We start from the raw sequence: 22,883 nt of genomic DNA, 5'->3' as shown, positions 1-22,883 counted from the left end.
CTTAGTTACAAAGTGATCAAAACTCGTTTATATCCTCGTCCTCTCATTAAACTTGTATCCCGCATTACCTGTGGGCATGTGAAACGCCAGCGTAGCCTGTCTATGAACTTAATTTAAAGTTTAGGTTTACACCTTGCTTTCTTTCCGAGGTAGCAGCACTCATGAATATGGTAATATATGTCACTCGCTCGCTTCTTATTGTTTCGCTGCCTTCTCAATTATATAATGCATGTTTTCTTAAGCGCTTTTTGGAGGTCTTCCTGGTTTTCTACGCACTGCATTGACAGTCAGTTCACGTGATTACGTGGAAGGCGTGATGATGTCACACGAAACTCCGCCCCCCCACGTCTTTCCAGCTCAACTCTATTACAGTTAATGGAGAAAAATACCTTCCAGTTATGACCATTAGGCTAGAATTTGAAATGAAACCTGCCCAACTTTTGTAAGTAAGCTGTAAGGAATGAGCCTGCCAAATTTCAGCCTTCTACCTACACGGGAAGTTGGAGAATTAGTGATGAGTCAGTGAGTGAGTGAGTGAGTGAGTGAGGGCTTTGCCTTTTATTAGTATAGATCTATATAGATATATATAGATATCTATATATATATATATCTACATAGATATATCTATATCTATATAGATATAGATATATATAGATATATATAGTGGTACCTCAGTATACGTCTGTTTTGGAATAAGTCCAACTTGGCATACGTCCTTTTTGGATACAAAAACTTTTGTTTGGTATATGACTCGCATGCTAGAACACTGCACACTACCCTTGTTTACCTCTCCTCGCAACTAACATGATTGCCCATGAGCCACGACTGCTGAAGGCCTGTGCGCTGGAACTGGGGAGTCCTCTACAGCGCAGCTTCAACCTGAGCCTGGAACAGGGGAGAGTCCAGAGGCTTTGGAAAATATCTTGTATCACCCCAGTCCCAAAGGTATCACGTCCTAGTGAGCTGAATGACTTCCGGTCTGTTGCTCTGACGTCACTTGTGATGAAGACCATGGAGCGGCTGCTGATTCACCACCTGAGGCCACAGGTCCGCCACGCCCTCGACCCTCTGCAGTTCGCATACCAGGAGAAGGTGGGAGCGGAGGATGCCATCATCTATATGCTACACCGATCCCTCTCCCACTTGGACAGAGGCAGTGGTGCTGTAAGAATCATGTTTTTGGACTTCTCTAGCGTCTTCAACACCATCCAACCTCTGCTCCTTAGGGATAAGCTGACAGAGATGGGAGTAGATTCACACCTGGTGACATGGATCGTGGACTAGCTTACAGACAGACCTCAGTATGTTTGTCTTGGGAACTGCAGGTCTGACAATGTGGTCAGCAACACAGGAGCGCCGCAGGAGACTGTACTTTCTCCGGTCCTGTTCAGCCTATATACATCAGACTTCCAATACGGTTCGGAGTCCTGCCACGTGCAAAAGTTCGCTAACGACACTGATATTGTGGGCTGCATCAGGAGTGAGCAGGAGGAGGAGTATAGGAAGCTAATCAAAGACTTTGTTAAATGGTGCGACTCAAACCACTTACACCTGAACACCAGCAAGACCAAGGAACTGGTGGTGGATTTTAGGAGGCCCTCATGGACACCGTGATCATCAGAGGAGACTGTGTGCAGAGGGTACAACCCCATAAATACCTGTGAGTGCAGCTGGATGATAAATTGGACTGGACTGCCAATACTGATGCTCTGTGTAAGAAAGTTCAGAGCTGATTATATTTTCTTAGAAGGTTGGCGTCCTTCAACATCTGCAAAAAGATGCTGCAGATGTTCTACCAGACGGTTATGGCGAGTGCCCTCTTCTACGCGGTGGTGTGCTAGGGAGGCAGCATAAAGAAGGACGCCTCACACCTGGACATACTTGTGAGGAAGGCTGGCTCTATTGTAGGAATGAAGCTGGACTGTTTAAACATCTGTGGCAGAGCGATGGGCGCTGAGCAAGCTCCTGTCAATCATGGAGAATCCACTGCATCCACTGAACAGTGTCATCTCCAGGCAGAGGAGCCGCTTCAGTGACAGACTGCTGTCACTGTCCTGCTCCACTGACAGGCTGAGGAGATCGTTCCTCCCCCACACTATGCGATTCTTCAATTCCGCCTGGGGGGGTAAACGCTAACATTATTCAAAGTTATTGTCTGTTTTTACCTGCATTTTTATTACTCTTTAATTTAATATTGTTTTTTGTATCAGTATGCTGCTGCTGGATTATGTGAATTTCCCCTTGGGATTAATAAAGTATCTATCTATCTACGCCAGTTGCTAGCATTCAATGAACAACCCGCGCTATAACTCTATATGAATTTTCACGTGATTTTGTGTTTTTTTTTGCGTAAATTTGAATTGATTGTTGAAAAGTATGAAGATGGCTTGCATATTCGGGACATAGCTGCTGCAACGACAGCATCTACAATTGTGAAAAACAAAGACGTTATTAAAAAGTAAAGTGAGGTTAAATTTTCATTTATTTCATCTAATTGCTTTTGTATTTATGTATTTTAATATTAAGCAGTGTTTAAATTTTATACAGTCCCATCAATGTATAATATGCCAATAACAATAGGATTTTTTTCATGGGAACAGATTAATCATTTTCTCTTTATTTCTTATGGGAAAAATGTGTTTGGTATAAGTCAAAGGATTTGGAATGGATTAAGGATGTATACTGAGGTGCCACTATATATGTCAGCGCTTAACACGACACAGACAGACACGGGAGGTAAACTTATAAAAACACAAGTTTTTATTTTATTTTCTTTGCTTGTGGGCAACGCTTTCCCTGTTCCCACAGGCACAACACAGTCCCAATAAGCACAAGCACTATCCCAATCACAATACTTTTTCTTTCTCCTTCACTTCTCTCCAGGAAGTTTTGTCTCCCTCCTCCGGCCCCCGGACTAGTGGCTGTTGGCTCCTTTTATAACGCACCCAGAAGTGCTCCAGGTGCTTGATGACTTATTTCCTGCAGCACTTCCAGGTGTGGCAGAAGAGCTGCTCTGTAGGGCTCAGTTGCAGCTACAGCACCCCCTGGCGGTGCCCACAAATCCTACCAGGGCTGCACCAAACTCCAACTCCTGAAAGAGTCCTAGGCACTGCTGTAACACAGGGGGGCTATAATCTAGCGTTCCAGGGAGGTACGGTCCTGATCAGGCTATTCTCATATAATAAATTCATTAATTGCACTAAAACAGTTTAAGTTTTAAAATATACATTTAACACTTTTACACAGATGCGTTTTTTTTTCTTCAGTTTTTTTTATCTGACAGACATTAGTCATTCTTGAGGTATAATAAATATGGATTTCCATTTTAATTACATAGTACTTGTTTCTTACCAAACGTTATGCTGTATGACACACAGCAACAAATAATAAACACAGTATAAATCTTTAAAAAGCCTATTGTTTACAAAGCAGCCATTTCAAATTCTTCTTTATCTTTTCTTTTTCCAATTAAAAACGAAGGCTCACTCTCCAAACTCCAGCGGAGACTGTTTAAATTTAAAGTGCAAAAGAGCAAAATAAAAAGGCAAGAAAAGCTACTTTAATGAATTCAGACCATCTCCGATTCCTCAGTTTATTACTCTTTTTCTTTAACATAACAGCTAATATTCCAAACATCTCTCGCTCTCTGATTAAACAAGCTTCCACTCACTGCAAAAAAAAATTCTGTGCGAGACTTCTGAACTCTTTTGAAACACTCCCCAACGGGACGACACGCAGAAGCGTCTCCAAGGCAACCACAAGTTCGCAGCACCACAGAAACGACTACATGCTAATCATTGCCATGCGCAAAGTGCCAATTGCCTGATGGGTGATGCAGGGAACATTATAACTTAGCCACTGATGTGGCTCAACCCTGCTTGGTTGCTGTGTCTGTGTATATCAGAATGGTAGATCCTGCTACAATAAAAAAAAAACCTTGCTGTTCCTGTTTCAAAGAAGAATAAAGCTAGTTTTGCTAAAGTACTTAGACAGCGACTTACGCATCACAACACACTTAGGTAGCCCTTGCTCCACACGCTGGCTCAACTACCGTAATACCTTGTGTGAAGAAGCACAAAAATGAAATTACTGTAAGGTTCAGAAAGGCAGGCAGAGGCTGAAAAAATTATTTTTTGTGATCAGCCAATTTACCGATCAAGTCTTTTTTTTGTGAAATTTCGCCAATTTAGATCACCAGCTAATTGACCAGGGCATCCCTATAAAATACACTAATTTATACAGGAACTGAAAAAGCAACTAGAAAACATAAGTAGTATCAAGAGCTCCTTATATTTAACAAGACTTTTATTTACATTTTATTTTAGGAATGTAGGTCCATACGTTTCAGTAGTGTAGGTGTATATTTTATGCAGTAGAATATATTTACTATTTTTTAAATTAAAGATGCACATGTATACATTCCCACACACATACATGTATATAGAGGCTTCAATCCCTGCTAGAAAGACAATTCTATAGTGTCTCTGGAATTAGAAGAACCCTATGATTTCACAACAGTCAGTGACTTAGAAATAATTTAGATCCTTGATATCAAAAAGAGCACCTGCATTACTTAAGATTAAAACTGTTCTTTTCTACTGAGCTTAAAGAAAGAAAGTAAAGGATTCAGGTTTTCAAACATTTAAATCTTAACATTTGAACATTTTCTATTCTACTTACATACTTCTTTCCTGGGTGCTAGAGGAAATCTGCTTCTCATTCAAGGGCTATGCCAAGGAGTAGTAGTTCCTGGCAAGTATTCTTCCACCATAACACTAGGGATTAGCTCACCAACCTCAACATAGATGAGTGGGACCATATAGTCCCTTTAAATTTAAGGGTAGCTGCAAAAACTATCTTAAGAGATGTAATCCTTTAACAGATACTGAATGTCTAAGGGTGTACAGATGTCAGGTGATAACCACTAGAATGCTTAGCTTCATGTTCTTTTGCAAAACATTGCCACCCCTAACCCCAGAAGATATCTTGGATATTAGCTGGTTGTACTCCTGAAAGGATTGGTAAAGCAAACTCATGCCAGAACAACAGAAATCAGGAGCAGAACTTAAATCAAAAAGAAAAATCAACAAAAGGAAGAAGCAAGGGCTATGAAACAAGAACAGAAATACAAAAAGGGAGAGTGCTGCAATAGTATTAAGAGTGGTGGGATACTGGGAGCAACACCTTCTAGACTTTGGCTCAAGAATCTGTTAGTTCCAGCCCTGAGAGGAGGCCATTTTTTTTTTTTTATTTACATTATGTGTTTTTTTTTTTAAATAAACACTTTTTGAAAATATTTTCAGTTCCATCGGCAGAATGCCAATACCAAATGGGATCTTTGATCTGTTACAAAACAACTTATGAGGAATTTAAAGCCAGGTAAGAGAATCTTTGTATTACAAATAAATAAATAAAATCAAAGTGAAAAAAATAATTATTTTCAGCAGACAAACAGTTTAGTGAAACTTACCTCTATCATCTAAAAGATTTTCCCTTATGAATAAGCATCGGTTTGCAATACCTGTGACTTCAGCCTTATAAATATGTTCGAATTGAAAGTAATTTTTTTCTGCTTTATAGATCACATACTTGTAAGGTATTGAGACATGTTTCAGATTTTTCTTAGAAACAACTAAGCATCCTTCAACTAGCAACCCACATTCATCTAGATCCCTGTGAAAAAGCAAATATTAATGTGAGAAACCAAAATATACAGCAGCAAGCACAAATTATTTACCATTAATTTTAAGCAAGACATAAGAGGCTAGCAAAAAAGATCAAAATACAGTTTCAAACAGGAATGTTATCTTGCAGTGGTAAAAATGGTCACTAGCTACTGGAATTATGTAGATTTGTGGTGTGGAAAAAAATACACCATCTCACTCAATAATACTCATATTTCCATAATCACCCATGTAGATTTGCTTAGTCCAGGATCAGAATCAGAGCAACTAACACTAAAATCAAGAACAATAATTACATCACTGATAACTTACTGCATAATATATTAATATATTCACTTTGTGAAACAATGAATATGGTAACTATAAATAGTCAGCACATACAGCACTGTACAAATCTCTTGGGCAATTAGATAGTATACAAAAATATTAATGTTAGACAATTATTCAGCTGTGTAAATGGAATAAAACTGGACAAGGGACGAATGTAAGAGAAAGTTCATAGCAGTCAGTCATAGTAAGCCAAATGGGCTACCCAAGCTCCTCTCCAGCAGCACACACAAATGGGCATGGCTGAGAACTGAAAATGCAGTGGTAAGGAAGAGAAACTGAGTGCAGCAATACATCAAGCTTACTTCATTTCAAAATCATAGATGTTCTGCACTGTCATTAGCTCAGAAGCATCAAAACTACTAGGAATAGTGATGCACCGATATGGAAATTCTGGGCAATACTGATAACCTTTATGTTTTTGTCCATCTTTGCCAATACCGATAACTGATATTTTTATTTTATTTACTTCAGGTTTGAATGTTTTAGTTATGCTGAAAATATATTATGCATTTTTAAAGAAACAACAGTAGTATCTGAAACAGAGATGAACTTATTTTTATTAACTTGCTGACTGTTATGCTCTTCTTTGCTATAGATATAGGCAACCGGTACTTAATGTGGGGGCCGGGCGGGATGGAAGCAAGATATGGCCCTTCTCTATAGAAAAAAATACTCCAGGTTATGTACAAAAATCTGCTAAACATAAACATCCTGGGTAACTTAACACTAGAATTACCAGAGTCTACGAAAAAACTCGTAAATCCGTCCCACCTTAAATCGCTTCTTAAATCCCTTCACACCTCTCCGCCAGCATCCTTTGACCTCTAAATGTGCTGATAAAGAGAATCTACAAGCAGCCGGCTATTCCATCCCCCAACAGATTTAGAATGTGCACGAACAAGCCTTGATTGATTATCTGGGAGTGAAGTGGAGTTTTAGAGTGGAAATAATAGATTGTTATGCCCAATTAGCAAGAACAAATATGTCACACACATTCATTAACACTAGAATTACCAGAGCCTATGAAAAACTCATAGATCTGGCCCACTTTAAATCCCATTGCACCTCTCCGTCAACACCTTTTGTCCTGTAAATGTGCCGATATAGACAAGCAGCCTAGTATCCCATCCCCCCCACAGCCGCAGTACATGCATAATGTTCTCCCAGCTCATACCTTGATTGATTATCTGGGAGTGAAGTGCTAAAGTTTTGAGTGGAAATAATAGATCGTTATTTGGAACGCACGCATTTCATGTCTGTTCCGTTTCTACAGTAATCTGTGTAAACACATGGTTAAAACAGAAACATTTTTATATTCTAGTAGTAGATGACAAAGTGTAGGCATAAACTATATAATGTATGAAGCCTGAAGTCCAAATATCAAAGAAACACTTTCACAAAAGGTACAAATAAAAAAACACAACAAATGTGCTTGTATTCAAAAATATAACTGCAGAAAAAAAAAGCCACCTTAACATGCGACATTGACACATGTTTATTATGACTGCCTCCGTGGTGCAATAGTATCAGCTGCTGACTGGGAATCAAAAGGAATCCTGCACCACTTCGTTTTGAGAAGTAAACTGCTCTTATTCTTACTATTTTAGAATAAAAACACATTTGATTTCAGTCTGTAACAGCAGGTGTAATTTACGATACTTGTAAAGGTTAGCTTTGGTTTTTTTTTTTTAATTAGTCAGTTTTATTATCTCAGCCGCGTTCACGAGCTCGGAGCAAGAATGCACATACCATTGCTTGCGTACTAAAGTGTCAGCAGGCACTTTTCATGGCATTACATGCATTTTTGAGCATGCCCTCTGCACACTACTTGTGACTTTAGGCTTTAGGAAGTAAGTAAATAAATAAAGGTAAATCGCGTCATAAAATGATTTCTTCAAAACGTCACATATATTTGTCTCTTTTTTTTTTTTTAAATGCGCGTTGATCACCGCCAGCATGTTGTAGCACACAGCATCTGGCCACCTGCATGTTCTTGCGTGCACTGAATAAGCGCACTGAATAAGAGACAATATATAAAGTGCATCCGGAAAGTATTCACAGCGCATCACTTTTTCCACATTTTCTATGTTACAGCCTTATTCCAATGGATTAAATTCATTTTTCCCCTCAGAATTCTACACACAACACCCCATAATGACAACATGAAATAGGTTTACTTGAGGAATTTGCAAAAATCTCAAGTAAACATTTTTCACATTGTCATTGTGAGGTGTTGTGTGTAGAATTATGAGGAAAAAAATGAATTTAATCATTTGATTGTTGTTAATAATTCTATGATTCTGTTATTTTAACTCAGTGGTAGTTGAATGTGGTTTTGCAGCCACATAAAAAATTTTTTCAAGAATTTCTTCATACATCTCCAGCAATGAAGCAGCAACATCTTTCTGAAAGCAAATTTGTTTCTCTTGTGGTTCGCTGTTGTTCTTTGCATCTCCTTCACCAGCTGACTTCTTGACCAGTTGTTGATCAAGTGCTTCTTGCGCTTGTTCATTTGTATCTCGGTCACAAAATGGATCTTTGTACCTTGGATCAAGGACAGTAGATTGATAGTGTAGTGGCTTGGAGAATGCACCACTGAAGTATTTTGTGTGGTGAAGCATTTTGTGACAGTCTCCAAAAGTGTGATTTTCACCGTCTAAACTCCGGAATCTGTCTTGTCACACTTGCTAAGCAGACTTTTAAACACTTCAACAGACGGAATCACGTCTGCAATTGTAAATGAATGCGCGCTTATGTCGGGACTTCCTGCTGAAGCATTCTTGCTGCAGTACCAATTTCAGTTTGTGTTTCTATCAGCCGTGTGCTTAAAATGAGCAACTATTCGCCTCCGAATGGCATAACAGTCAAAGATGCTTCTCTGGCTCAATAAGCCTTCATTTACAGCAAGCTGCAAAGTGTAAGCCATGCAGCTTAAACCTTTAATGCCACCTTCTTCCATAACATTTGCCATACTGCGTAGCGAAGCACAACGTGAACATTACTTTTTGAAATGTTCCACTTCGTTAACATGGAATCGAAAGCTTGTGCAATGAAAGTTGCAGAATGAGAACTCTTTTTGCCTCAACATTTTCGTCAATCCAGTGTGCCATTAGACTCAACATACTGAGAAATTAATTCATGCATTTATTTCTAGTAGGATTGACTACTGCAATGTGGTGTTCACTGGATGTTCAAACTGTTCTTTATACAGCCTCCAGTTAATTCAAAATGCGGCTGCAAGAATTATTATAAGAACAAGAAAATAAGAACACATAACTCCAGTTCTTAAAACCTTACACTGGCTCCCGGTTAAGTTTAGGGCAGATTTCAAAATCCTCCTTTTAACATATAATATATGTTAATATAATATAATATATGGCCAAGGTCCGGCTTACTTGTCTGAACTTATCATGATTTACAAACCACAGCGCACATTAAGATCTCAAAATGCCGGCCTGCTTATGATTCTAAGGATTAATAAAATAACAGTGGGAGGTCGAGCTTTTAGTTACAGGGCCCATAAACTGAGGAATGGTCTGCCTGCTACTATAAGAAATGCCCCTTCGGTCTCAGCTTTTAAATCCCGGCTGAAGACTCACTACTTCAGTTTAGCATTTTCTGACTAGAGCTGCTGATTAACAGTACAGACTGCATCTCTGTTGTTAGTCATTAGCACTAAAACATAAGTAACATGATAGTTATAATTTGATACTAACCCTCACCTATTCTGTTTCTCTTCTCGGTACTCAAATGTGGCACTTGGTGCCATGGCCCACCTGCCAAGTTGTTTTGCCTGCCTAAGGTAAAGTCATCCCTGATGGAGGATCGCAGGAATCATGGGAAAGAGGGGTCCTTTCATCGGATTGGCTGGCCCAGCGCTGTTTCCGCCATGGAACGGCCAAATGGGGGAGGCAGCTTGACGGATGAGGTCTCCAGGACTCTAAACATATCCAAATCATATAAAGTGATATCATCTACTGTTAAATTCTGCTATATACTTCTAAAATTTTTATTTTTATGCTGTATTGAGGATTTGTTCGGTTCTGTGTATTGTATTGACCCCCTTCTTCTGAAACCCATTGCATGCCCAAACCGACCTGGGAAGGGGTCTCTCTTTAAACTGCCTTTCCCAAGGTTCCTTTCATTTTTTTTTCACTACAAGGGTTTTTTTGGGAGTTTTTCCTTATCTTCTTAGAGAGTCAAGGCTGGGGGCTGTCAAGAGGCAGGGTCTGTTAAAGCCCATTGTGGCATTTCTTGTGTGATTTTGGTCTATACAAAAATAAATTTTATTGCATTAGATTGTACTCATGGGGCTGACTTCTGAGCTCCACATATCTGTAGTGAAGCTAATGCTGGTGACATTGTTACTTAAAAGTTCGTGGATATGTGTAGCAATCACATCATGTAATGCAGGCAGTGAGACATCAGCAGAGTATCCCTGGCTTGGAAGAATGTATTGAGGTTCTAAATGATGTAGTAGCTGGCGCAATCCCTCATCCTCATCTGGGGAAAAAGGTTGATCAGTAGGTTGGTTAGTAGTTATGTCTTTAGCTCTTGTGCTGTCTTGAGGAAATGTCTTCACATTTTGAAAGGTTTGTTGTATGAGGCTACCGCTAGCGTCCGATTTAATTTTCGTTTTGGTAGCATTAGTTGCTAAAAATTTTGTGTAATTCATTATGGTGGTTCTTCAGATAGGTAATTAAATTTCTGATATTGAAAAAATTAAATGTACACATCTGACCGATTTCAATGTCGTAATTGTTAATGAACATCGACCGATAACAATATAGCTTCCGATATATCGTGCATTTCTAACTAGAACCCTGGTAAACCCAGCTAGAATTTGCAAAAGAATTGTCAGAAGTGGTTTTCATGAAAAACTTGCCCACAAAAAGCAATTCTTCCGAAATGAAATTAAAGCCAAACAATTCAACTATGCATGAAAACACAATGATTATAGTGCATGAAAATGGCAGCTGGTACTCTGGACTGATGAGTCAAACATTTTAAATTCTGGCTCTAGCAGTAGGCAGTCTGTCTGCAAAAGGATTGAAGAATGGTACAAAAATTATGTTTGCAGCCAGCAATTAGGCATGGTGGAGCTTCTTAATAGGCTTGGGGTTGCATTTCCACACTGATGATTTGAACAAATTAATGGTCCCTTCACTGCAGGGAATTACCGCACAGACAGATTTGAGACAGAAGGTACAATGCATCAGAGAGATGTTCAAAGATGCAGAAAAGGTAAGTGCCCCCCTATTTAATCTTCCAAAGCAAGTAAACCCCACACCCACTCTCTCCACCAGATACTAATGTCTGATCCCAACAACTACCACAGGTATTTCTGACCACTGCTATCCATTATGGCCCACTGTTCCTTACAACTTTACAAAATGTGCCGCAACTCTTTTTGATAGATGGACATATAAATTGGTGGAAATTGCCCCTATAAATCTAGAAACCTTTTCATCTTCAGTAATGTGCGTTTAGCCTTTCTTACATTTGGACTGTCAAAAGAATTTTGCAAACTCTAACTGGAAGTTATCATACTTCATAAGAAATGAAAACTCTTATCTAATCACTAAGACCAGTACAAGTGAGCCAAAAAGCCCAAATCCATATACATAATGAATAATTAAAATAAATAATGTCTTTCCAAAACAATAGCAAGTTTCATTTCTCTCTTTATATGTTCTTTATGATGCCTATGACAGCACAGCCATAACCTGAGATAGCTCTACCAGCTTTCAAATGTGAACAAACATAATCCAGGCCTAGGGTATCCATGCACCCAGTGAATGAACTGAAATAAGAAACATGCCTATGAATCGCCCATAAATCCATAACACGTCCACTAGAAACAAAGATAATGTTGAACTCAACATATAAAGTATCTCTAACACGTTTTTTGCCTAGTCTTCTAATGTGACTCCAGCTGAGCTAGTATGTTATTCAATAAAGTAACGTATTGTGTGAACATATGGCAATCTTACCTTCTTACAGTAATTTCAGTCAAATTTTCTTCCCAGTTTCCAATTGGATCTCCAGCACGTAGTATGACCTTATCTCGATCTCGGTCTAAATTAAAATCCTTGGATAAAATAGCATGGAAGTAAATTGTAAGCCTTTCATCAAATGGAATTTGCTGAGGTTGTTGTTGCCTTTATTTTATTAAAGTGAAAATAAGAAAAAAAAACATTGACATAACATTTTAATATTTATGTTAAAAGGTTTAAACTGTAATTGAAAAAAAATTCTAAAGTATTCAGAGCTGAAAAAAGTTTAAAATGATTTAACTGCAGAAACTGACATTAGGGGTTTAATTATACACCATGCACATTACAGATGATTAAAAAGATGTACACATGTTAGCTAAAATGCTTATTTATTAGTGACTAAATGTTAGTCTTATGTAGACTGAAAAAAAATTATTATACCAGAAGCAAGGACTGTTTGCGAATGGCAACTAAGGAAAACAATCAGAAAATCACCTTTCTGAACACACAATAAAGTCAATCCCCATCAAAGGTCACCAAAGTCAAAAGCTCCTAACTTGTTGGACACACGTTGGGAGACTCTTATGCTGTGTGGGAATGCTCATCTCTTTCATATTTAGTATACAAATTTTTTTTTTTTTACAAATATACACATACAAACACGCAAAACACATTTTAAAACACATTTTATATATGCTAGGGCTGCCAAATGAGGATGGGCAATATACTACATTTTCTATTCAATTCAATATTTAGAAAAAATCAACCTGCAAAAGCCAATTTTGCAATGTTTAGCACTTCTGTTTGAATTTCAACTATTTCTTCCAAACACTGCGTAAAACCCACAACATCTCCAGCATTGTTTAACGTGACTATGTCACCTCCGAACATGTCACCAGGGAGTGAAGGATCAGAAAAGAAAAAAGTTTAGAACTGGTAGGGTTAGTGCTGCTGTTTGCAAATAGTTTGGTTTTCCTAGGATGACAGTCAAAAAAACTACACTAATCAGTAAATCATATTCATCATAAATCTTAAACCACCCATTTAACAACCTCTCCAATACTGAAGCATTACAAGCTGGAATAAAAACAGCAGCCTTTGTAATTTTCTTTTTTGTGAATTATATCATTTTCATGTATCTGATACAAGGTTAACTGTACCCTGACAATTTTTTTTTTCACATTGCATTTGCATTTTTGCATGGTAGACAAATTTAGTTTTTTTTAATTACAATAGTACAGTAGATATTCAGTGTAAGAGCATTCTATTTGAAATAAATGTACAAATACCGTAACAACCCGGTGGTGCATTAGAAAGTGGAATGATTTAACACTTTGCAGAAAACTGGTGGTAGTTAGCCCTGAAAACAGCCATTAGTTCCTTCACAAGCTGAACCCACTACCACCTTCCTTGGCCAATCCTCCACAATGCACAGGTCTATGGTGACACCAAGCATCCCTGAGTGCTTCATCCCAACAGCCTGCCAACACCACTGGTCTTGCCTCATTCGTGTCACCTGGGCACCATGAGCAAATCTGTGGCTCAGCAGCAGATACACACCCCCGCCAATAAACTTTAGCAGTAGGGACACACAGTCTGTGTCTGTGAAACCTCCATTAGCAGCTCCTAAAAACGTGTTTTATGTCAGTCTTCACCAAGAGTTTTCTGTAGGAAGTAACAAGTCTAGGTATCTTATGTCCGCACTAACGAAGGAATTAAACAAAGTAATCACAAATACCTGTGACACCAACTGTCCCAAACATTATGGTACCCTGAAATGGGGGGACCATGTATGAAAAGTGTTGTCATTTCTATAGGGTGTTTTTTTAAATGAGTAGTGTATTCTCAAAACAACTAGTGAGTTACTAAAAGTTATAATGAATTATACATTTCAGTGTGAATAAAACAACCAAACAATTACAGAGTAAATATAATCATATATTATTCCAAAAGTGTAAAACAAAGCATGGAATTTAAAACTGAAAAGACCGGCTACAAAACAGAGAACTACTAAAAACAATAAATAAAACAAACAAACATACATTCTCTCCATACCTGTGTTGTTGTGATACTGCAGGGGACTTGGCATTTTTTTGTTTCCCTTTTGCCTTATTAGAATCTGATTTCAGATTACTATCTTTTTTGTGACTGTCTTTGTAGGCAGCAGAAGTGGAAACATCAGGTGTCGGTGAGCTGTCAGTCCTTTGTGTCTGTTGACAGAAGTGCTTATGCTTTATTAAATGTATATCATTTTTACATTCATATTTAAGATTGAAAATTATTAGAATTTATGAAACGCAGAAAAAGTGAACACCACAATAATTTAAAAATGCCCACAGTAACAGTTACAGAGAAATTGCAATGCTCCATTCTAACATATTTTCTTACTGTTGCTGCTGTATTGGTGTTTGGAAAAAATACTTAGTAGTAACCATGAAATAAAAAACACTGATTAGAACACTAAAAATTCTCTTAAGAGTGCATGTGTAACAAACTGCCATTTGTTCATTGAGAAGTCACTCTTATGCCTCTTCTTCACTGACATATTGGTTCACTCAAGAGATGTCACAATACCAGAATTTTTGTATTCTATACCAGTACCAGTGAAATTGTATGATACACAATACCTTTCCAAACCATGGCAGAAAATCTAAGGCTTTTTTATTAAAGTACCTACATTTATTGAAGTTAACAATACTATACCTTTTTTTGGAAATGCATATAAAATATATAAATAACAACAATAAAAACAGCTTAAATACTGGTATATAAAACAGGTAGTCACTTAGCCATCATTTAAGTAAAGAAGCATTGTCATGCATAAATATCAAAATACAATATAAGCCCTGCATTTTAATTTATGGCAAAGAAAGGGATCCGTCCTGTGTAACAAAATGAGGGTTTATAGCATCAGGTTTATAAAGAATGATATATCAGGAACTAGCTGGTTTATCTTAACATGTGTATATTCTAAATGTATTCTCGTGACCAGTGGTGCCTACACTTTTTCGGCTTGCGATCTACTTTTAAAATGACCAGATCGAAATGATCTACCTACATTAAAAATGCTATAGCTTATACAGTGCATCAGAAAAGTATTTACAGCGCATCACTTTTTCCACATTTTGTTATGTTACAGCCTTATTCCAAAATGGATTAAATTCATTTTTTTTCCTCAGAATTCTACACACAACACCCTATAATGACAACATGAAAAAAGTTTGGTTGAGGTTTTTGCAAATTTATTAAAAATAAAAAACTGAGAAATCACACGTACAAGTATTCACAGCCTTTGCTCCATACTTTGTCGATGCACCTTTGGCAGCAATTACAGCCTCAAGTCTTTTTGAATATGATGCCACAAGCTTGGCACACCTATCCTTGGCCATTTTCGCCCATTTCTCTTTGCAGCACCTCTCAAGCTCCATCAGGTTGGATGGGAAGCATCGGTGCATAGCCATTTTAAGATCTCTCCAAAGATGTTCAATCGGATTCAAGTCTGGGCTCTGGCTGGGCCACTCATGGACATTCACAGAGTTGTCCTGAAGCCACTCCTTTGATATCTTGGCTCTGTGCTTAGGGTCATTGCCCTGCTGAAAGTTAAACCGTGGCCACAGTCTGAGGTCAAGAGCGCTCTGGAGCAGGTTTTCATCCAGGATGTCTCTGTACATTGCTGCAGTCATCTTTCCCTTTATCCTAACTAGTCTTCCAGTCACTGCCACTGAAAAACATCCCCACAGCATGATGCTGCCACCACCATGCTTCACTGTAGGGATGGTATTGGCCTGGTGATGAGTGGTGCCTGGTTTCCTCCAAACGTGATGCCTGGCATTCACACCAAAGAGTTCAATCTTTGTCTCATTCGACCAGAGAATTTTGTTTCTCATGGTCTGAGAGTCCTTCAGGTGCCTCTTGGCAAACTCCAGGCAGGCTGCCATGTGCCTTTTACTAAGGAGTGGCTTCTGTCTGTCCACTCTACCATACAGGCCTGATTGGTGGATTGCTGCAGAGATGGTTGTCCTTCTGGAAGGTTCTCCTCTCTCCACAGAGGACCTCTGGAGCTCTGACAGAGTGACCATCAGGTTCTTGGTCACCTCCCTGACTAAGGCCCTTATCCCCCGATCACTCAGTTTAGATGGCCGGCCAGCTCTAGGAACAGTCCTTTGAGGTGCATTCCTTTACAATTTGCTGGCACTTCTTCACACTAACTATAGTGGGTACAGAAAAGAATCACCACAAAAAAAAAAATGGAAATTTTCGAAGGGGGTGATTCTTTTCTATACCCACTGTATGTGCTTATTGCACTTCTTGTCATTTTATCAGTGAACCCCAAAAATCCCACCAATAAATCCATCCATTTTCTAACCCGCTGAATCCGAATACAGGGTCACGGGGGTCTGCTGGAGCCAATCCCAGCCAACACAGGGCACAAGGCAGGAACCAATCCTGGGCAGGGTGCCAACCCACCGCAGGACGCACAAACACACCCACACACCAAGCACACACTAGGGCCAATTTAGAATGGCCAATCCACCTAACCTGCATGTCTTTGGATTGGGGGAGGAAACCCACACAGACACGGGGAGAACATGCAAACTCCACGCAGGGAGAACCCGGGAAGCGAACCCGGGTCTCCTAACTGCGAGGCACCACCAATAAATGACAGACAGATATTTTAGGATGAAATATCCTTTGATTTACTTCCCATGATGAACACTGCCAGTAGGTTTTACTAAAGGAATAAGAGATGCACGATCAAGTGTTTTGAGACAAATTGCAATCATCATTACTTTTAACAGGAAATCAACCAGTCTAAATCAGACATCAGATTTAAAGCCACATCCCATCCACAATTGGAATGTTAATAGTGAGAGATGAGAGACTCCACTTAATAGTGAGAATGCAGGGCTCGAGAATATGTTGCACATACTCCAGCACACCACATCAATCCATTTCACCAACATTCACTATGGCAGAAAAAAGCTGTTAACTTGAAAACGAATTATCAAAAATGCTTGCTGATACTCTAACTGCTCAATTTGATGTCAGGGGCAATATTGAGCTACTTCACTACAACTGCACAGAGTCATATCATTTAAAACTTGAGTCTCGTTGGACCAGACTTGATTCTCAAACAAGAATACATATCTGAGAACAAACCATTTAAAAATGTGTAGTGAACAGCGGCAAAATCCTGCACTGCAAAGATTATACCAACAGGGCTTTTTATTAAAACACCCGCCACTGGGGTTTCTGGGAGAGAGGAAAAGATACTGAACAAAAAGCAAAATAAAAAGCTAAAATCGCTGTTATCCACTAAGAAGCACAATAGCACAAGGTAACTGAAGCTTAATAAATTAACTTGCATGTTGTACTGAGCACTGGAACAATAAAGACAGACAGACAGACACACATACACGTAGACCACTGCAGCTACTGGGCTCCACACATTTGTGTAGTACGTCTCTCTGCTATGATAGCGTTCCATCATTTTAACTACAGTACACCCCCAAAATTCACAGGGGTTAAGTTCCTAGAGCACCCGCGAATTGTGAAAAACCGCAACTTGGATTTGGTTAAAAAAATGCCTTTTAAATGCCTATTCTTATAGTTCAAACCCTAAATACAGTATGCCCACAAAGCACTTTAATTTCGTTTCAAACTCAGCTTAATACATTATCTAAAAAATTACCTTAATACATTACCTAAAAACAGAATGCAAAGTAAACCCGTATACTGTACAGTATTGTACTTCTATGTCTCCCATGGTGCTAGAATGTAAAATACCGATGTTACCACTATACGTACTGTAATTCATGCAAGGGCGTTTTCTTTGCTATGCGCTGTCGTTTTCTTTGTTATAAGTAGAGTAAATACATAATTTCATTTAATTAAAATACAGTAAAATGTAAGGGTTCTCACAAATGATGAATGATATTGATGATGATGCAGAGGATTTAAAACTCCTTGGATGGCGCCTCTTCTTTAGGCACTTCAGGAGGAGTCATATCTTTGGACGGGTCCCCTTCTGGTGGGGTTTCGTGCTGACTTTTCTTTATAGGTTTCAGGAACATTGTGATGGGAAGTTGCTACATTGTCTCTTGTAGCGAACTGCTGGTACAATTTCCGTAATTTCTCACGGATGATGTTACCGTCCAAGGGTTTTTTTTTCTACCTGCAGTCAGTGATCCACAATGCCAAGGCAGATTCCATCCTGATGATATTTTTATTCCTTACGTTCGTAACCTTTTTGGCACTATCACAGAAATTTACAGATACAGTACTCCGGATCGCGGCCTCGTTCTTCTTTATGTAGCGTGCGGTGCTTTCATTAATGCCATAGTGGCGCGCTACTGCAGCATAACCTTTTAGTTTCCGGAACAAATCCAATAGTTCAACCTTCTCCTGGAGTGTTTTAAACTTCTTCTTGCGCTTAGGCTTTGAGACAGAAGCCTTAGAAGGCGCAGGGTGTTTCAGTGACATCTTGTGCATTTAAGAATAACAAAATGAAAACAATAACAAAATTGTAAACAAAAGGAATCTCAGCTGGAGACGCGTCACAGGACTGCAGTCAATGAGCGGCAAGGAGAAATAACGCTCTTCGATTGCCTACTTCACCATCCCAAACCAACCCACTCACCTGGAGACGTATCACAGGGCATCAGTCAATCAGGAGCAAGGAGAAATGAATAACGCTCTCGGATTGGCTACTTTCACCATCCCAAACCACATTTCCTTCCTGTTCTCTACAACACAGTATTGCCACGAAAAAAGCCATAAAAAATTGTGGAGGATATTTGCACATTCCGCCAACAGTTAATAGTTCGGTTCTAAGGAAAAATCCGTGAACGACTGGGTCCGCGAACCCTGAACCGCGACTTCGCATTGGTCTACTGAATTGCATTACTATAGAACATAACAGCAGCAGAGTTTAGAGAAGCATTGTGATTAATGGATATACAACATGTTAAAAGCTGCAGCTTTTTTGTCATGGCATGAATGCATTTCCAAATAGATAGTAATGTTTAAATTTCTTTACTCGTTTATGCGTGCAGTCAGAAGGTGGATGTTGTGAAGCCCCATCTGCTTCCACTGTATTGGTGGTGCTAGGCAGGTAAGTTGACATGGACATTTCGAGTCTGGATATTTGCATATCCTGGGGTTCTTTGTTATTATCTTAACAGCAGTCCTCTTCACTGAGTGAAAAACACGGTTTACTTCAATTTCATATTTTGCAGTTCATTATTTTCATGAATATAGCTGCCAATTCTTTCAAGTTTACATTGGCTCCTGCACTATCATTGTAATGCTGAACAGAGCACACACACACCACCTGCAACGGCATACCATTTAAAATTTTCCATTCATCCATTGCTGTCACCAAATGCCAATGTAAAATATGATGCTACAGAAAGGTGTTTGCTCACCTGCATCAGATTATGTTAATTGTTAAAGCGAGTAATGTGGTCTCTGCACACACAATACACATTTATATGTCTAAGGAGACTAAGAGACTTTGACTGTAGATGGTTTATCATAAACAGACGCTTGCTGCCTGTCGGACCAGGTTAAAGAGAGCACTGCTAATCCTTGCAGTTCAAAGACACCACCCCTACATTGGGCACTGCCTTCATGAGACACTGGATTGGTTTAGAAATGTGACACATAGCGAGCCATGTAATTGTTCCTAACCCAGTTTTATACAAAATTCTCTCATGGTTGTCTCCAGACATATACCTGTATATATTACAGATCTGGCTTCACCGAAACTACTGAAAAGTAGAATAAGTTACTTCTAGGGAATATGGGACGCTTTACATGGATTTTTATTTTGACCCTGCTCAGTGCAGTTGAGGATTGGGAGTATTTGGATTTGGTCTGACTCAACCAATTAGATTTTTGGTTCTGCAGTGAAGAACACTTGTTTAAAGCAAGTGATTCTCATTTCTTAAAAGGCACAGCTGGAATATTCTACTGATTTAATTGGTTGAGAGTACCATACAAAAAAAATGGTTAAATTGATTGGATTAATCAACACTGTGTTATAAAGAGTTGCTTGTTACTGCAAGATTTTCCCCACAGACATAGCCTGCTCTTCTGTGACTTGCTGAATGACCAGTACCACATCCAAGTACAGTGGTTCCTCGGTATACGTCTGCTTTGGAATAAGTCCAACTTGGTATACGTCATGTTTAGAGGCAAAATATTTTGCTTGGTATACGACCTTTGTTTGGAATACGACTCATGTGCTAGAGCAACATGTGTGGTATACCGGGTGCGCGCCTTCAAAAAAAAAAGTTTTAACCTGTACAGTAATCCCTAACTATATCACGCTTCGACTTTCGCAGCTTCACTCTATCGTGGATTTTATATGAAAGCATAACTAAATATATAACGCGGATTTTTCGCTGCTTCTGTGGACAATGTGTCTTTTTACTTCCTGTACATGCTTCCTCAGTTGGTTTGCCCAATTGATTTCATACAAGGGACGCTATTGGCGGATGACTGAGAAGCTAACCAATCAGAGCACGCAGTTAAGTTCCTGCCTGCTGAATGCGGTGTTAACCAGGAAGTCTCGTCTCGCTCATTCAGCATCAACATGTTTCACTGTGTAAAGAGTTAACTTTTATGCTCTTTTGTGTTTATGTTTGTGCATAGCCAAGCCCTTCATTATGGCTCCAAAACGATCTGCTACTGCTTCAGGGGCCGTGCCCAAGCGCAAACGGAAGATGTTAATGATTGCCGAAAAGGTAAACGTTTTGGATTTGTTGAAGGCTACTATTCTTTTTAATTAAAAAATAGGAAAGGAATATAAGATCTACGGCCGCAGTGTCCTTTTAACCAGGGTGCAAAACGAGTTGTAAGTAGATGTAATAAGGCAGTAGTCTGGATGGAATCTGCTTTAGGGATTTGGATTGAAGACTGCCAGAAGAAGAACAACGGCAGTGCTTCACATTTGCCTGAAGAGGCTCCTTTGTAAGAGCTGTAACGCTCTCCTTTGTTGTGCTGTAAAATTAACCTCATTGTTATCGGACAAGTCATTTTCATTTTATTTCATCTAATTGCTTTTGTATTTATGTATTTTAGTATTAAGCAGTGTTTAAATTATTTTATACAACCCCATCAATGTATAATATGCCAATAACAATAGGATTTTTTTCATGGGAACGAAGTAATCATTTTCCCATTATTTCTTATGGGAAAAATTTGTTTGGTATAAGTCCAAGGATCTGGAACGGATTAAGGACGTACAGTAATCCCTCGCTATATCGCGCTTCGACTTTCGCGGCTTCACTCTATCGCGGATTTTAAATGTAAGCACATCTAAATATATATCACCGATATTTCGCTGGTTCGCCGCTTTCTGCGGACAATGGGTCTTTTAATTTAGGTTACAGTGATCCCTTGCTGTATCGCGCTTTGACTTTCGCGGTTTTGCTCTATCGCAGATTTTATATGTAAGCATATGTAAATGTATAATGCGGATTTTTCGCTGATTCGCGGATTTCTGCGGACAATGGGTCTTTTAATTTATGGTACATGCTTCCTCAGTTTGTTTGCCCAGTTGATTTCATACAAGGGACGCTATTGGCGGATGGCTTAGAAGCTACCCAATCAGAGCACGTATTACATATTAACTAAAACTCCTCAATGCTATAAGATATGCCTCCTGCGCGGTGCTCAATTGTTTGCTTGTCTCTGCCTCTATCTCACCCTCTCTGACATTCTCTGCGCCTGACGGAGGGGGTGTGAGCAGAGGTGCTGCTTGCACAGAAGCTGTTTGCCTAGTGGATACGGACGCTCCTCTAAGAAATGCCGCTTTATCGAGGTGCGTCCAAAAGCACACTTATTGATTTTTTGATTGTTTGCTTTAATCTCGCTCTCTCTCTCTGACGTTCTCTGCGCTTGACGGAGGAGATCTGAGCAGAGGGCTTTTTGCACAGAGGCTGTTTGCTTAGAAGATACGGACGCTCCTGTAAAAATGCTGAAAGGCTACCTTCGCATTGATCCCTTCATTGCCGCTGCTTTATCGCGGTGCTTGCATACTTAAAAGTGCAACAGCCCTATTGATTTTTCATTGTTTACTTTACTCTCTCTCTGACATTCTCCGCTCCTTACGCGCACTTTGAAGAGGAAGATATGTTTGCATTCTTTTAATTGTGAGAAAGAACTGTCATCTCTGTCTTGTCATGGAGCACAGTTTAAACTTTTGACTAAAGGGTGTTATTTCATGTCTAGAGGGCTCTAATAATGTTAAAAAACGTATTTAGAAGGTCGTAAACAGGTTTTCTATGCTCTAACTGCGAAAATATTAGATTTATAAATAAAGAATCCTACTTCGTGGAAATTAATTTATCTGTCTGGAGCGGATTAACCGCGATAAACAAGGGTTTACTGTATAACTGTGCGGAGAATATTTATAAACAGTGTGGGAGAGTTTCTAAGGGCTTAAAATATATAAAAATAATCATACAAACATATGGTTTCTACTTCGCGGATTTTCACCTATCGCGGGGGGTTCTGGAACGCAACCCCCGCGATCGAGGAGGGATTACTGTACATGCTTCCTCAGTTTGATTGCCCAGTTGATTTCATACGAAGGGACGCTATTGGCGGTTGGCTTAGAAGCTACCCAATCAGAGCATGTATTACATATTAACTAAAACTCCTCAATGCTATAAGATATGCTTCCCACGTGGCGCTTGTTTTGTTTGCTTCTCTCTGTCTCTCTCACTCTCTCTGCCTGACGGAGGGGGTGTGAGCAGAGGGGGCTGTTTGAACAGAAGATAGGATACTCCTCTACAAAATGCCGCTTTATCGCGGTGCTTCTGTATACTTAAAAGCACGTATTGATTTTTTGATTGTTTGCTTT

The 22,883-nt window shown here is 39.2% G+C and overlaps 1 protein-coding gene across 3 annotated transcripts in view; it reads right to left on the bottom strand.

Annotated features, from left to right (window-relative positions):
* Positions 1-22,883, bottom strand: part of rnf213a (ring finger protein 213a) — a 377,172-nt gene that overhangs the window by 320,245 nt on the left and 34,044 nt on the right. For all 3 annotated transcript variants that reach the window (XM_039739973.1, XM_039739975.1, XM_039739974.1), the window contains 3 exons: positions 14,066-14,220; positions 12,008-12,175; positions 5,471-5,673 (listed from right to left, as the gene is read on the bottom strand). In XM_039739973.1, the coding sequence (XP_039595907.1) occupies positions 5,471-5,673; positions 12,008-12,175; positions 14,066-14,220 (526 nt within the window). The remainder of the gene's footprint in view (positions 1-5,470; positions 5,674-12,007; positions 12,176-14,065; positions 14,221-22,883) is intronic.

Source organism: Polypterus senegalus, chromosome 17 (genome assembly GCF_016835505.1).
Source record: "Polypterus senegalus isolate Bchr_013 chromosome 17, ASM1683550v1, whole genome shotgun sequence".
Classification (NCBI taxonomy): domain Eukaryota; kingdom Metazoa; phylum Chordata; class Cladistia; order Polypteriformes; family Polypteridae; genus Polypterus; species Polypterus senegalus.
The sequence above is the reverse complement of the archived record's forward strand: the minus strand, read 5'-3'. Positions and strand labels throughout refer to the sequence as shown.